The 12,886-nt window shown below is 56.2% G+C and overlaps 1 protein-coding gene across 2 annotated transcripts in view; it reads left to right on the top strand.

Annotated features, from left to right (window-relative positions):
• NDST1 (N-deacetylase and N-sulfotransferase 1) overlaps positions 1-5,471 on the top strand; it is a 59,631-nt gene extending 54,160 nt beyond the window's left edge. For both annotated transcript variants that reach the window (XM_029050220.2, XM_029050219.2), the window contains exons 10-15: positions 352-475; positions 1,376-1,550; positions 1,886-2,056; positions 3,127-3,236; positions 3,835-3,937; positions 4,253-5,471. In XM_029050220.2, coding sequence (XP_028906053.1) covers positions 352-475; positions 1,376-1,550; positions 1,886-2,056; positions 3,127-3,236; positions 3,835-3,937; positions 4,253-4,372 — 803 coding nt within the window. In that variant the 3' untranslated portion in view covers positions 4,373-5,471. The remainder of the gene's footprint in view (positions 1-351; positions 476-1,375; positions 1,551-1,885; positions 2,057-3,126; positions 3,237-3,834; positions 3,938-4,252) is intronic.
• Positions 5,472-12,886: the final 7,415 nt, after the last annotated feature.

Below are 12,886 nucleotides of genomic sequence, written 5' to 3'. Positions count from 1 at the left end.
CTCCTTCGCCCAGAGTTATGGCCGACCAAGCCCTGGGCTGGGCCGGGCAGGGACTGGGGCGGGTTCCACAGGTCGGGTCGGGGCTCTCCATGCCCCCACTGACCTCCGGGATCGGTTGGAGGTTTCAGTCTCCTTTACTGGGCCCCGGGCCACCTAAGGCCCCCCCTTGGCCCAAATGGAGGGCTGGCACTGATGGTCACTGCCTTGGTCACCGGTCACTGACGGTCATTGTTATAGGAAAGGTGCCCTGAGCAGACAGCCTCCCCTCCAGGGCCCTGTGTGTGTCTCCCTCAGCTGGGGTCACTCCCGACAGCCCTCATGCCTTGCTCCGTCCCCTCTCCCTCCCTGCAGGCACCACTGCCCTCTACCTGTTCCTGGGGATGCACCCCGATCTGAGCAGCAACTACCCCAGCTCAGAGACCTTTGAAGAGATCCAGTTCTTCAACGGACACAACTACCATAAGGGCATTGACTGGTGAGCGAGCCCTCAGCCCCGCTGTGGTCGGGGACGGTGGGAGCATGGGCCGTCTGGGCTGGAAGACTGGGAGCTTGGGTTCGGGGACAAGACCACGGGCAGGTTGGGCTGGTAGACCGGGAGCTTGGGCGAAGGGTAGCAGGAGGCATATGGGCTCTAGAGAGCTGCAGCTGGGATTCCTATATAGAGCCAGCTACGTCTCAGCCCATGGGAGATATGGGGGACAGGGTGGCCAACCTCCAGTTTGGCAGCAGTTCTTTATACTTTCCCAGCGCTTAATACAGTGCTCTGCACACAGTAAGAAGCAATGTGGCCTAGTGGATAGGAAATGGGCCTGGGAGTCAGAAGGACCTGGCTTCTAATCCTGGCTCTGCCACTTTTCTGCTGTGTGACCCTGGGCAGGTCACCTAACTACTCTGTGCCTCGGTGCTGCCAGACAACCAGGGAATCAGAGGAGATGTGGAAGTGTGATCTCAAATGGGCTTTGAAGATGGGGAGAATGGCAGTCCGTTGGATATGAAAGGGGAGGGAACTATAGCCCAAAGGGAGCGTATGAGCAAGAGATTGTTGGTGAGAGAGACAGGAGTGAGTAGGTTGGCTCGAGAAATAAATATAACCTGAGATGTTGTGGGAGAGGAGAAGTAGAGGGGAGGGAGCTGATTGAGTGCCTTCAAACCAGTAGTCAGGAGTTTCTGTCTGAAGGTGAGAGAAATGGACCGTACGTGAGGTTGCTCAGGAGAGGATGGGGGTTGCCCTTCTTGTTTGGTAGTTGGGGCTGGAATCACAGAAGTTCTTTCACCTATCCAGCTCAAATCTTTCGTGCTCCTGTTTGGGGCTCTTTTCTTGGAGGTCTGTGCCCGTGCTACCTGATTCTACATCTCCCCATCTGTGCCTCCCCAGGTACATGGAGTTCTTCCCCATCCCATCCAACACCACCTCTGACTTCTACTTTGAGAAAAGCGCCAACTACTTTGACTCCGAGGTGGCACCCCGGCGGGCAGCGGCCCTGCTGCCCAAGGCCAAAGTGCTCACCATCCTCATCAACCCAGCCGACCGGGCCTATTCCTGGTACCAGGTGAGCGCTCCCTTGGGGTCAGCCGGTATACCCTGAGCTCACAGCACAGGGACCCCAGGGGCAGGGTGTGGGCCCAAGGGACAGGGACTGGATGAGCAGGAAACTCTCAATTCCTAGGGCCCTCTGGGAAGGGTTTCTGCTGAGGCACCGAAGGCACTGGGTTCCCAAGATAGTCTTTGCCGTTCGGTAGTGGTCCCCTCCCAGATGGGGGATACCGAGGTAGGGGAAAGTTAAGTGTCCCGGGGGAGGGCGGCTGCCCCGGAGATGGACAACGAGGTCGGCGTTCCATGAGTCCCTTCCCCTCCGGCTCCTCTGACTCTCCGGTTGTCTGGCAGCACCAGCGGGCCCATGACGACCCGGTGGCCCTCAAGTACACCTTCCACGAGGTGATCACGGCGGGGCCCGACGCCTCCCAGAAGCTGAGGGCACTCCAGAGCCGCTGCCTGGTCCCGGGCTGGTATGCCATGCACATCGACCGCTGGCTCAACAGTTTCCATGCCAACCAGGTACCCGCTCAGGCTCCCGGAATGGGGCGGGGACCCCCCTGGCCTTCTTGAACATGACCCGTGCTTTCCTCCCTCCATCCTCCCTAGGCCCCATCTGCCCAGGGGCTCTGACCCTCGAGACCCACACAGAGCAAATGTCACACACTAAGTTCCAGACTTCTGACCTAGTGCTCGTCCTGACACCTCATCCATCCCAGGCCCTTTGCTCAGGCTGACGTTGCGTTTCCTTTTAGATGACAGGATAAGGGACCCGTCTTCCCCAACATCACTTCCCAACCACCTCTAGACTGTAGTTCTGGACAGGGAGTGTGCCTGTTATATTGTTATATTGTACCCTCCCAAATGCGCACAGTAAACGCTCAATAAATACTATTGACTCACTGACCACTGACAAGGAGGTTGAGAGCCAGCACTGATGTCACTTCCTTCCCATTCCCATGTGGGGTTGTTCTTCCCACCCACCATTTCCATCCTTGCACACCAGTAGTAAACCTGAGTAGCTCCCCCTTCCCCACCTCATCCTGTCACCCCCCTTTCAGGGCAGTAACTCCTAGAGAGAAACAGTCGGGTGAGCAGAATTTGCTGCTTCCTCAAGCTCCTTGGCTTGTCTCCCTGTGGTTAGTGGTGAGATGTTGGGGTACCCTTCCTCTGAGATATCCAGAGCTGTAGATGGCCAGAGAGTGGGCCCGTAGAAGGCCTCAGTCTGAGTACCCTGCTTCAAGAACTGGGTTTGGCTTTACGAGACTCCAGGCATCCTTGAAAGCGTTCCTTGTCGCCTCCGAAATCCCAGAGAGTGGTCGGCTTCCAGAGATGCTGCTGGGATGGGTCCGGCTGGCAGGGCGAGCTGCCGAGCCTGCCGGTGCTAAGGGGCCCCTCTGCAGAGCAGGGTCATTCTCCCCACCACCCCTTTCCCTCCCCTTCCCTCGCGCCCACCCCCCTGCCCAGGTCGATGGGACCTCAGCCTCCAAGTCCTGGGGCTCGCGGAGGCCAGTGAGGAACTCCTGCGGGGGAGGAGCTGGGGAGTGGACCAGCCTGACCTCTGCCGGCTTCAACGTTGACCCTCCTTCCAGATACTGGTCTTGGATGGCAAGCTGCTGCGCACAGAGCCTGCCAAAGTGATGGAAACGGTGCAGAAATTCCTCGGTGTGACCAACGTCATCGATTACCACAAAACACTAGCGTGAGTGTCCCTCGCACCCCTGTGGGCATCTATCCCTGCCAAGGCCCCTTCACCCTCTGGGCTGGGGAGAGCAGGGCAGTGCTGCCTGACAAGACAGAGGGAGAGAGGGACATCTCCAGTTTAGTGGTACCTGAAATCAATTTTATAGTTTAGGCGGGCAAAAAGGATGGGATGGGTTGGGGAACATTTGTTATCTTCAGCTGGTCAGCACCCCCCGGCCCCTGTCTGGTTTAGGCATGGCAGCAGGCACCTCTCTGTTTTTAAATGCCCACCTTACTTCTTCCACCTCGGCTTCTGCCTAGACCCCTCGCAGCTTGGAAGCAGCTCTGTGTTTCCAGGGAGTCAGGAGATAACCTCTGGAGGAAGAATGGGGTCGGGAATCCCCCTAGAAAACCCCTCTGCAGCCCAACAGGTTCTGCAATGAGTCTTTTCCCACGTGCCTTAGACACACCTTCCCGTCATTTTCCTTGGGCCACCTGATGAACGTAACGTGATGGACGTGCAGGGAGCGGGAGTGTCTGGAAACCTCTCCTGCCACTGGGGACCACCCTGTTGACGCCTCTCCCCTTCCCCGTCCCTCCCCTCCCCGCTTTTACAGGTTTGATCCAAAGAAAGGATTCTGGTGCCAGATGCTCGAAGGAGGGAAAACCAAGTGCTTGGGCAAAAGCAAAGGCAGGAAATACCCCGAGATGGATTCGGACGTAAGTAACCAAAGCTGCTCTCCCGTGGGCCTGTGGCGGTTGGACGAAGCCCTGCTTGGGGGCCGTGGTGGACCGACCCTCCCGCGACGTAACCCTTCTGTGGTAGCCCGGGGAAGGGAGGGGGAACACGAGCCTCCTGAAGCCACGGCGTCGTCTTGGGCGCTGACCGGCTCTTTCCGGAGACTTCATCGAATGGGAGGAAGGGGAGGAGCGGGGCAGGAGGACGAGGCGGCCTCAGCTGGCCGGTGCTGCCGGCCCACCCCGGGGCTCCGACCGCAGCGGCCGCTGACCCCCGCGCTTTCTCTCTCCTTGCAGTCGAGAGCCTTTCTGAGGGATTATTATAGGGAGCACAACGTCGAGCTCTCCAAGCTGCTGTACAAGATGGGGCAGACCCTGCCCACGTGGCTCAGGGAGGACCTGCAGAACACAAGGTAGCTGCCGCCACGGCTGGACTGAGCGATCGCAACGGCCGGGGAGGGGCCTCCGGGAGCTCCTTCATCTCCCCCGGAGCCGGACCGACCTTTGGGGTGGGGCCCCGGCCGGGGCAGCAAAGCACTTCTGAGCAATACTCAACTGAGGTCTGGAAGGGAAAAGGGAGAACCCACAGTCTCCGGTGGAGCCGACGAGAGCGAGCGACCTGCCCGACGTGAAGGCCAGCGGCTGCCTGACCTGGGGCTCCGACCGCCTCCGGGCACCCGGCAGCCCGGTGGGATCGCCGCTTTCCGCCACTTGAGATCACTTCCTGTTGTGGGATGCCACTTCCTGGCGTCAACTTCCCTCACCTCCCCCATCCTTGGCGGGTGAGCGGGCAGGCAGCCGCCACCACCACCTCAGACCTGCAGTAGGATTCATAGCCGGTTCTCCCCGCCCGTGACGGGCAGCGAGGGAGAGGTGCCGACCGGGCAGCGGGACATGTTGCCAAATCCCTTGGAGGGACAGGAGGCGTCACCGACCGTTTAGGACCGGCCTTCTGGACTCCTGCTGGGGGTCCTGAGCCAGCCACCGTCAGGACCTCTGAGTCACAGGACCCTGGAAGCTTTGGGGTTCACTCTCTTACCCTCCCCTCCCTATTCCCTTTTTAAAAAACATCTCTGAAATGGGCAGCATCCGGTCCATCCCTGAGAATCATCCTGTGACTGGGTTTGAGGCGGGGCGGGGACCAAACTCCAGGACCGGGGGACAGGGTCCCCGAGTGGCTTAGAAGATCCTCTCTCCCAGCCCCCACTCCGATAGTCTCTCTCCTCTGGGGGGTTTGACGTCTGTGGTGTTTCCTGTGGTAAGACACTTGGGGCGGCCCTGTGGTCCAACCGCCACAACCCGTCCTAATGTATATACACTGCCCCCACCAGCTCCCCTCTCTCCCAACCTCCCTACCCCACCCCGCCCCACCCACTGAGCCGAGGCCGCGGGCAGGAATGGTGGGGGGGGCCTCCCCCGCTCCCCCCCGCTTCCCCCCACCCCCCACCTCCCGGCAGGCCGAAGCTTCCCAGAGAACCTTTTAACCTCTCAAATACTAAAAGCTAAAGTATTTTAATATTTTGGTTTTTTGTTTCTTGGTGCCAGAGTTCGAACCCCAGGTGCTGGGGTCGCACTGTGTAATTATATATATGTGTGTATATATATATGCATATATATATACATATAATATTATATATTTTGGGGGATTGGGTTCGTTTTTAATTGTCGCACAAAGTGGTGGGCCAGCCCCGGATTCAACTAGCAGAGCCTCCTGGCCCTTGGAGGAACGACCCGGAGGCCGGGACGGGGGAGGGGATGGATAGACCCCGCCGTCCCCGTTTTGATTGTCTCGGACCCCGTAGCAACAGTATTGAGGCTTCCCCTGGGGGTACCACCACCCTCCTTTCCCTGAATGGTTCCCCCACTTGGTGCTTTGAGAGCCGGGCCTCCCACACCTGGCTGAGGTGGGGTCCGAAGCCGTTCTGGTCCCCAATGGGATGAGCTCGGCAGAAGAGGGCTCGCCGTCCAAAGAGTGAGGTTTCTTACATCCTGGGAAACCTGACCTCGTGGGCACCACCGGTGGCCACCAGCCCCCAGTCCCCCCTGTAGGATAGAGGAGTGAGCCATTGGCCTGGGGGTGGGATGGGGCCTGGGTATGGGGGGCCAGTGGGGAGCGCGCCAGAGCTCGGGACTGACCCCATCTTCACAAGGAGCAGGAGTTTGCACTACTGTCTTAACGAGTCTGGGCCGAGAGCAGGGCCGAGCTCTCCAGCCTGGTGGTCTTGGGGCCCCAGTAGTCTTTGAGATGGTGATCTACTAACCAGGTGGCCCCGGGGTCAGGTCCCCGGTTGTCGCGATGGCTTTATGACCGTGTCTTATGACCGTTTCCTCAGCTGCCTGTTGGCATGGCAATCCCCCGGGCCGTGCCCTCTGACCGGGTCGGGGGAGGCACCGGGGTGAGATAGGCAAAGGGTGATGGAAGGGCACTCGTTGAGGGAGTCCCCGGGCCCACTCAGTGGGCTGGAGAGGCTGCCCGCAAAGCAGGATGTAATTTTTCTGGGCCACTGCTCTTCCTCCGAGGACCCTTCTCGGCAGGCACACCTCACCAATCTGGTTCATTGTCCCTCCTCCCCTTGGAAGGATCCAAGCTGACGGTGAAGCTGCCTTCTCTGCTCCCCCCCCCCCCCGACCCCCGAGGTGAGGCAGGGTTTCAAGTTGTTGCCTGGCCCAGCAGGCCGAGTCTCCCTGTCATTCGATCTTCTAAAAGTGGTAAATGGCTCAGGGTGTCATGGTCTTCTCCACCCCCTTGGGCCAAGCCACCAGGAGTGGACATGCCAGAAACCAGCCCTGGGAAGCCAGACCGTCCTCTGACCTTTCTCACCCCAGCGTGACCTAGAGGCTAGAGCATGGGCCTGGGAGTCCGAAGGACCTGGATTCTAATCCTGGCTCCGCCATTTGCCTGCTATGACCTTGGGCAAGTCACTCCACTTCTCTAGGCCTCAGTTCTCCTCTTTGCCCTCCTATTTAGATTTCAAACCCCAAGCGGGACAGAGACTGTATCCAATCCGATTATCTTGTAAGTGCCCCAACACTTAGAACGGTGCCTGGCACATGGTAAGCGCTTAACAAATATCACAATTTTCCATTCCTCCTCCTCTCTTCTGTGCTCTGCCTCCAGGTCAGAGGTCTTCTGACTCTCCCGGGTTCGGGCCATGGGCCAAGCTTCTTGCATGTGACCCATTGCATCACCCAGGGCCTCTTCTCTGCTCTGGATGCAGCTCCTACCTCTGGTCTCTGGGGTCAGACAGTTCTCTCTCATCTCTGGCATCTCTTTGGTCCCAAGAGCAGCAGGAGAGGGCATCTATGATGCCAGCTGCGTGTGCCACCCCTAGGCCTAGGCTCACCGCTAAAAGGGGTGGATGGGTGGGGGAAATCAATCAGTGGTATTTATTGCATGCCTACTGGGTGCAGAGCACTGTACTAGGAGCTTGTGACTGTATAATACAACAGAGTTGGTAGACAGGTTCCCTGCCCTCCAGGAGCTTTCAGTCTAGTCACCTCCTGTTAGGAGTTTGCTCTTCCAGGATTGGTTTCAGGACTGCCCTTCTGGCCCTCATTGTGTCTTTCCATTCTTTCCAGCCATGGCCCTCCAGGCAAGGTGGTGAGTGTGGGGCTTGGATCTGCCAGCCTCCCTGGTCTGCAGACCATCTCGTTGCCCAAGATTGCTATCCACCATTTCCCCCATCCCCTGTCTGGATGCTGTAACCTTGGAGCGGAATTGGGTGGTTGGGCCCCGGAGGGGAGAGGAAGAGAACCTGCCTCTGGAACACTGGACAGCTAGTTGGGTTTGAGTGCCAGGAACTGAGGAACAGAGTGCTTATCCCTGTGGATATGTGTATTTTGGGGTAAGCACATGTGTCCAGACTTTGCCTGCTTCTCTTTCCTGGCCCTGAATGCATGCATTGTCCCATCTGCTCCAGAGCTGGGTTGGGTAAGAGTTATTTTGAATGTCCAGGATTGCAGGCCTCAGGACAAGAAGGTTCCCTTCTCCAAGGCTACCTGAGGTCATTCTGCCTTCCTGGCACCTGCTGTGGGTCCAGCGGCTGGACTCGGGCAAAATGCCCATCCCCCCACTCCCCTCACCCCTTGCCTGGGCCAGGCACCAGGGCCAGGGGAGAAATCTGTCTTTTGCTTGGTGTCCCTTGATTCCCAAGCCACGGGAGCAGGCACTACCAGCCCAAGACAGAGCTTCCTGACCCGGATAGGGTGACGGGTCCTGACTACTGTACCCAAACGTCCATTCGGTTCACCCTGGACCAACGAGGTGCTGCCCGGCCCCAGCATGCTGGAGGGTTGGGAGGGAAGCGGTGAGGAAGTTCAGGCGGAGGCTGCTGGAAGATTCATTCTATGCTTTCCCTCTTGGAATCCCCATGCCCCTCAGCGGCAACTTGGGGTGAGTCGTGGTGTCACCAGGCCTCCGTGGTCTTCTTGGGCTCCAGGAACCCACCCCATCCATGAATCTCCTGGAGAGGAGGGATATTCTGCTCCCTTATTCCCTCCTGAAATCTGGTCCAGGGAAAGGCAAGAATTAGGCTGGTGGCCATGCTGATCACTGGGAAGATCAAGCAAGAGAGAAGCAGTTTTCCTGAGATGAGCCGCCTCCCCTCTGATTTCCGAACAGAGCCAGAGCCCCTATGCAAACCAGTGGAGAGACCGGAGAGTTGGATTCCAACCATATGTGCGTCCTTCCTCCCTGGCTTCAGGTTGCCACGTCTGGGGCCTGGAAAGCCAGAGGAGATTGGTGGGGTGGAGCTGTTATTGGGGTGAGTGTCCCCTCCCTCCCTCCCCGCCTCTGCACAAAGTAGGGGAAGAAGGAACGGGTGAAAGGATTTGAGAAGACGTGTGAGCTTCGGACTGAAAGAGGGGATTCAAACTCGAGCAATTCGGCTCCTTTGTATCGCCTCCTAGACCGAAGTAGTAAATGCAGCATCCATGGAAGCGCCTCTTTTCCCCACCTCTCCATCCAATCCCAGCTCATCTCTGGGGTACCGACCCTTGAGCCATACTCCCCCGACAGTATTGTAGGGAGGGAGGCCTGCTTGTCCAACGGCCAATCCACGTCCCCTCCCCAAGAGGGCCAGAGGAGGAGAAAAGCAAAATCCACTCCCTGACTCAATTTTCCAGGAGGTTCCCTTTCCCACTCAACTCTCCCCAATATTGGTTCCCAATATTGGAGCCCAGTAAGGTCAGCAAAAGAGTATTTATTCAGTGAGCGCGGAAAGGTACCGAGCACTTGGGGCTGAGTTTGGGAGCAGGCAGAGCCCCGGCCCACGAGGAGTATAAGATCTAAATGGGGGGAAAAGCCGTGGAACGGAATATTGCAGGACCATTTTCTGCCCCCTGTGCCGGGACCCACTTTTATTTTCAGGCTCGGCCTGGGCAGGACAGGAGTCTCTGAAAGGACGGGTACCCCAGCCCCTAATCCACGTCTCCCCAGCCTCCACCTGACACCCCGGGCGAGGAAAGGGGTACGGGGTCATCATTGCAGATGGAACAGATGGCCCCTGGAAATCCGATCTGCACTTTATCTTGAGGAAGCGGCACCTCCTTTCTGTCCGGGGATCGGGCCAGCCCCCGGGACGGCTTCATCCACACCCCTGTATTAGCTCTGGCCCCGGCCGGGTGGCCCCCCGTTTTAGGTGTGCATGGAGTCCTGTGCGTTATCCCAGGGAGAGGAGGGGTTGGTGTGGATGGGGGTAAGGGATGGGGTGGGGGTGGGGGATGATGGGGAAAAGAGGTTATTTTCCCAGATTGTGAGCGTGGGGCCTGGGGAGGGAGCCTTCCCAGATCTCCTTTTTCAAGTGTTCTCAAACCAGCCGTTCTGGGTTGTATTCGAAGTGGACCGGTTTTGCAGAGAGAACCTTCGTCACTAATGTACAATCCCGAACTAACTGCTAATAAAATGGGGTTATCTGTTTGTACTCACTTGTCCCGGCATGGTGTCTATCCGTGAAAGTCGCGTGTGTGCGTATATGGCGAGGGCTGGGGCGCAGGAAATGGCAAGGAGCCACTCATGTAGTTAGGTCTTTACTGAGCACTTGGGGATGGGAGCAATGGGGACGGATGGCTGGAGGAATGGGAAACAGCATGGTGCCCTGGAAAGAGCATGGGTGTGGGAGTCAGAGGACCTGGGTTCTAATCCTGGCTCTGTCAGATGCTTGCTGTGTGACCCTGGTATGCCTGCCTCGGTCTCCTCAACTGTAAAATGGTGATTCATACCTGTTGTCCCTCTTATTTAGACTGCGAGCCCCATGTGGAATATCATCATCATCAGCTGTGTTTGCCAAACTAAGTCCTTTGGCAGAGTACAACGCAACAGACTTGGTAGACACATTCCCTGCCCCCAATGAGCTTACGAGCTGGGTGAGGAGACAGACAGTGTAAATAATTTGTAATATATATAATTTATAGAGCAATACATAAGGGAGTGGGGTGAATATCAAATTCCTGAAGGTTGCAGGTGAAAAGGGACAGGGAATGCATCCAACCTGATTAACTTGTGTCTACCTCCGTGCTTAGAACAGTCAGACACATAAGTGTTTTAAAAATACTATAATAATCATAACAGGATGGAGAGGTGGTCGGGTGGATGATTGGACTGGCGCTGGATCGAAGGATGGACAGATAGCAACTTCTGCGGAGTTGTGGATTGACTGAGACGGCCAAGGAGCCCTCTTTAGCTTGACTACACGAGCCTCCCTCTGTCACCAGTGCGCATCCTCTGCCTGGGCTGCTTTACTTGAGCTAAAATCTTAGTCGGTACTAGAACCTGCCAGTCCTTTCTGCCCTTCACTCTTTCCCCGGCCTGGGGAACGGAATGCTGACTAGATTTCTCCAAGGCTTTTTATTGAAAAACTTTCCTGTAGCCCAACTTCCTTTGACCGGTCTGATTTCTTTCAGTTCATTCATTCAGTGGTATTTATTGAGCGCTTACTGGGTGCCAAACACTATGCTAAGCACTTGGGAGAATACACTATAACAACAAACAGACACATTCCCTGCCCGCAGTGAGTTTACGGTTTAGGGAGGGAGACAGAAAATATGACTAAATAAATAAATAATAAATACATATTTATTTCCCTCCTTGCTCCTGAACCCTTCCTGGACCTGCCCGGTAGAACTCTGGCCACTGCCAATTCTCTCCACTATCTCCAGGGAAAGGGACTAGAGGGTTATCGATGGATGGAGCGGGAGGACTGGGGAAGTGGGAGGTTGGGAAAGGATGGTGTTTCAGAGGAGGGAAACAGGGGAGTTAGACTCCTGAATCCCAGAAATCTGGATGGGGGAAAGCTTGAATGCTGGCTTGGAAAAGGGCAATATAATTTAACCTCCTGGCACCTCTTTAATTTCCACGTTGAGCCATGACCTGGGGTCTCTTCTGTATTCTGGCCGGTTTTCAGATGATTCCGAGCCTCCGTTTGTGAAAGTCATTGGAAAGGAGCATCCCGGGGCGGGCCTTATTTTCTAGACTGGCATTCTCAGTTCCTCCCATCAACCCAGCCAGCAGCCTAGTGGCCTTCCCGGGGCTGCTTAGTTTGGGATTTCCGGCCCACGCCACCCAAGTGGGTGAAGGACTGTGGTTTCAGATGCAGCTCGCACCCAGGTCTCCAGGCCGGGATCCCACTCTCTCCGTCTGCCTCCGCCCTACGTTGTACATTTCTCATTAGGCAGCAGCATAACTATAGGTCCCGGGGCCTTGATTACAGTCATTTGGGATCCTGTTTGTAAGGTTCTAATTGAATGATTTCTAAATCACCAGGTCCAGGCGGGCTGAGCGCGCAGGTTTTGGCGATATTGTCAGTGTTCTTGTGAACAGCTGAAGCTCTCGGCTGAAAGAGGGAATCTCTGGGCAAGACCACTTACCCCAGGTGTGGAGGAATGGTTTGGTGGTGCTCTGGGGGCGGGGCTGGGGCTGGCCCTGGTAGCCTCCTGGGCTTGGGAGAGTGTGGGGGCTATGGGAAGGCAGGGAGGGTCTGCAGGCCCAGACAAGGCCAGGAAGAGGAGAAGTAGGGAAGCAGCATGGCCTAGTAGAAAAACCCAGGCCTAGGGTTCAGAGGACCTGGGTTTTCTAATCCGGGCTTCGCCATTTGCCTGCTGTGTGACATATCTTCCCTGTGCCTCAGTTTCCGCAACTGTAAAATGGGAATTCAATACCCATTCTCCCTCCTGAAACTGTGAGCTCCATATGGGACAGGGGCTGTCTGACCTATTATCATTATTAATAGTGATAATAACAATAATGTTATTAAGCATCTGCTATGTGCCAAGCACTGTACTAAGTGTTGGTAGATACAAGGTGATCAGATTCCACAGGAGACGCACATTCTAAATAGGAAGGAGCACAGGTATTGAAGCTCCGTTTTGCAGAGGAAGGAAATGAGACACAGCGAAGCTAATTGCCCAAAGTCCCAAGCAGGTGAGTGGCGAAGCTGGTATTAGAACCCAGATCCTCTGACTCCTAGACCTATGCTTTTTCCATTCATTCAATAGTATTTATTGAGCGCTTACTATGTGCACTGTACTAAGTGCTTGGAATGGACAATTCGGCAACAGATAGAGACAATCCCTGCCTGATGACGGGCTCACAGTCTAATGGGGGGGGGGGGGGGAGACAGACAGCAGAGCGAAACAGAATGAAACAAAAACAAGACAACATAATCACGATAAATAGAATCAAGGGGATGTACACCTCATTAACAAAATAAATAGGGTAATAAAAAATGCATACAAATGAGCACAGTGCTGAGGGGAGGGGAAGGGGGAGGAGCAGAGGGAATGGGGGCTTAGCTGAGAGGAGGTGAAGGGGGGAAAGGGGGGCAGAGGGGGAGCAGAGGGAGCAGAGGGAAAAGGGGTAGCTCAGTCTGGGAAGGCCTCTTGGAGGAGGTGAGCTCAGTAGGGCTTTGAAGAGGGGAAGAGCCGCCTCCATGCTTG

This window comes from Ornithorhynchus anatinus, chromosome X1 (assembly GCF_004115215.2).
Source record: "Ornithorhynchus anatinus isolate Pmale09 chromosome X1, mOrnAna1.pri.v4, whole genome shotgun sequence".
Lineage (NCBI taxonomy): Eukaryota > Metazoa > Chordata > Mammalia > Monotremata > Ornithorhynchidae > Ornithorhynchus > Ornithorhynchus anatinus.
The sequence above is the reverse complement of the archived record's forward strand: the minus strand, read 5'-3'. Positions and strand labels throughout refer to the sequence as shown.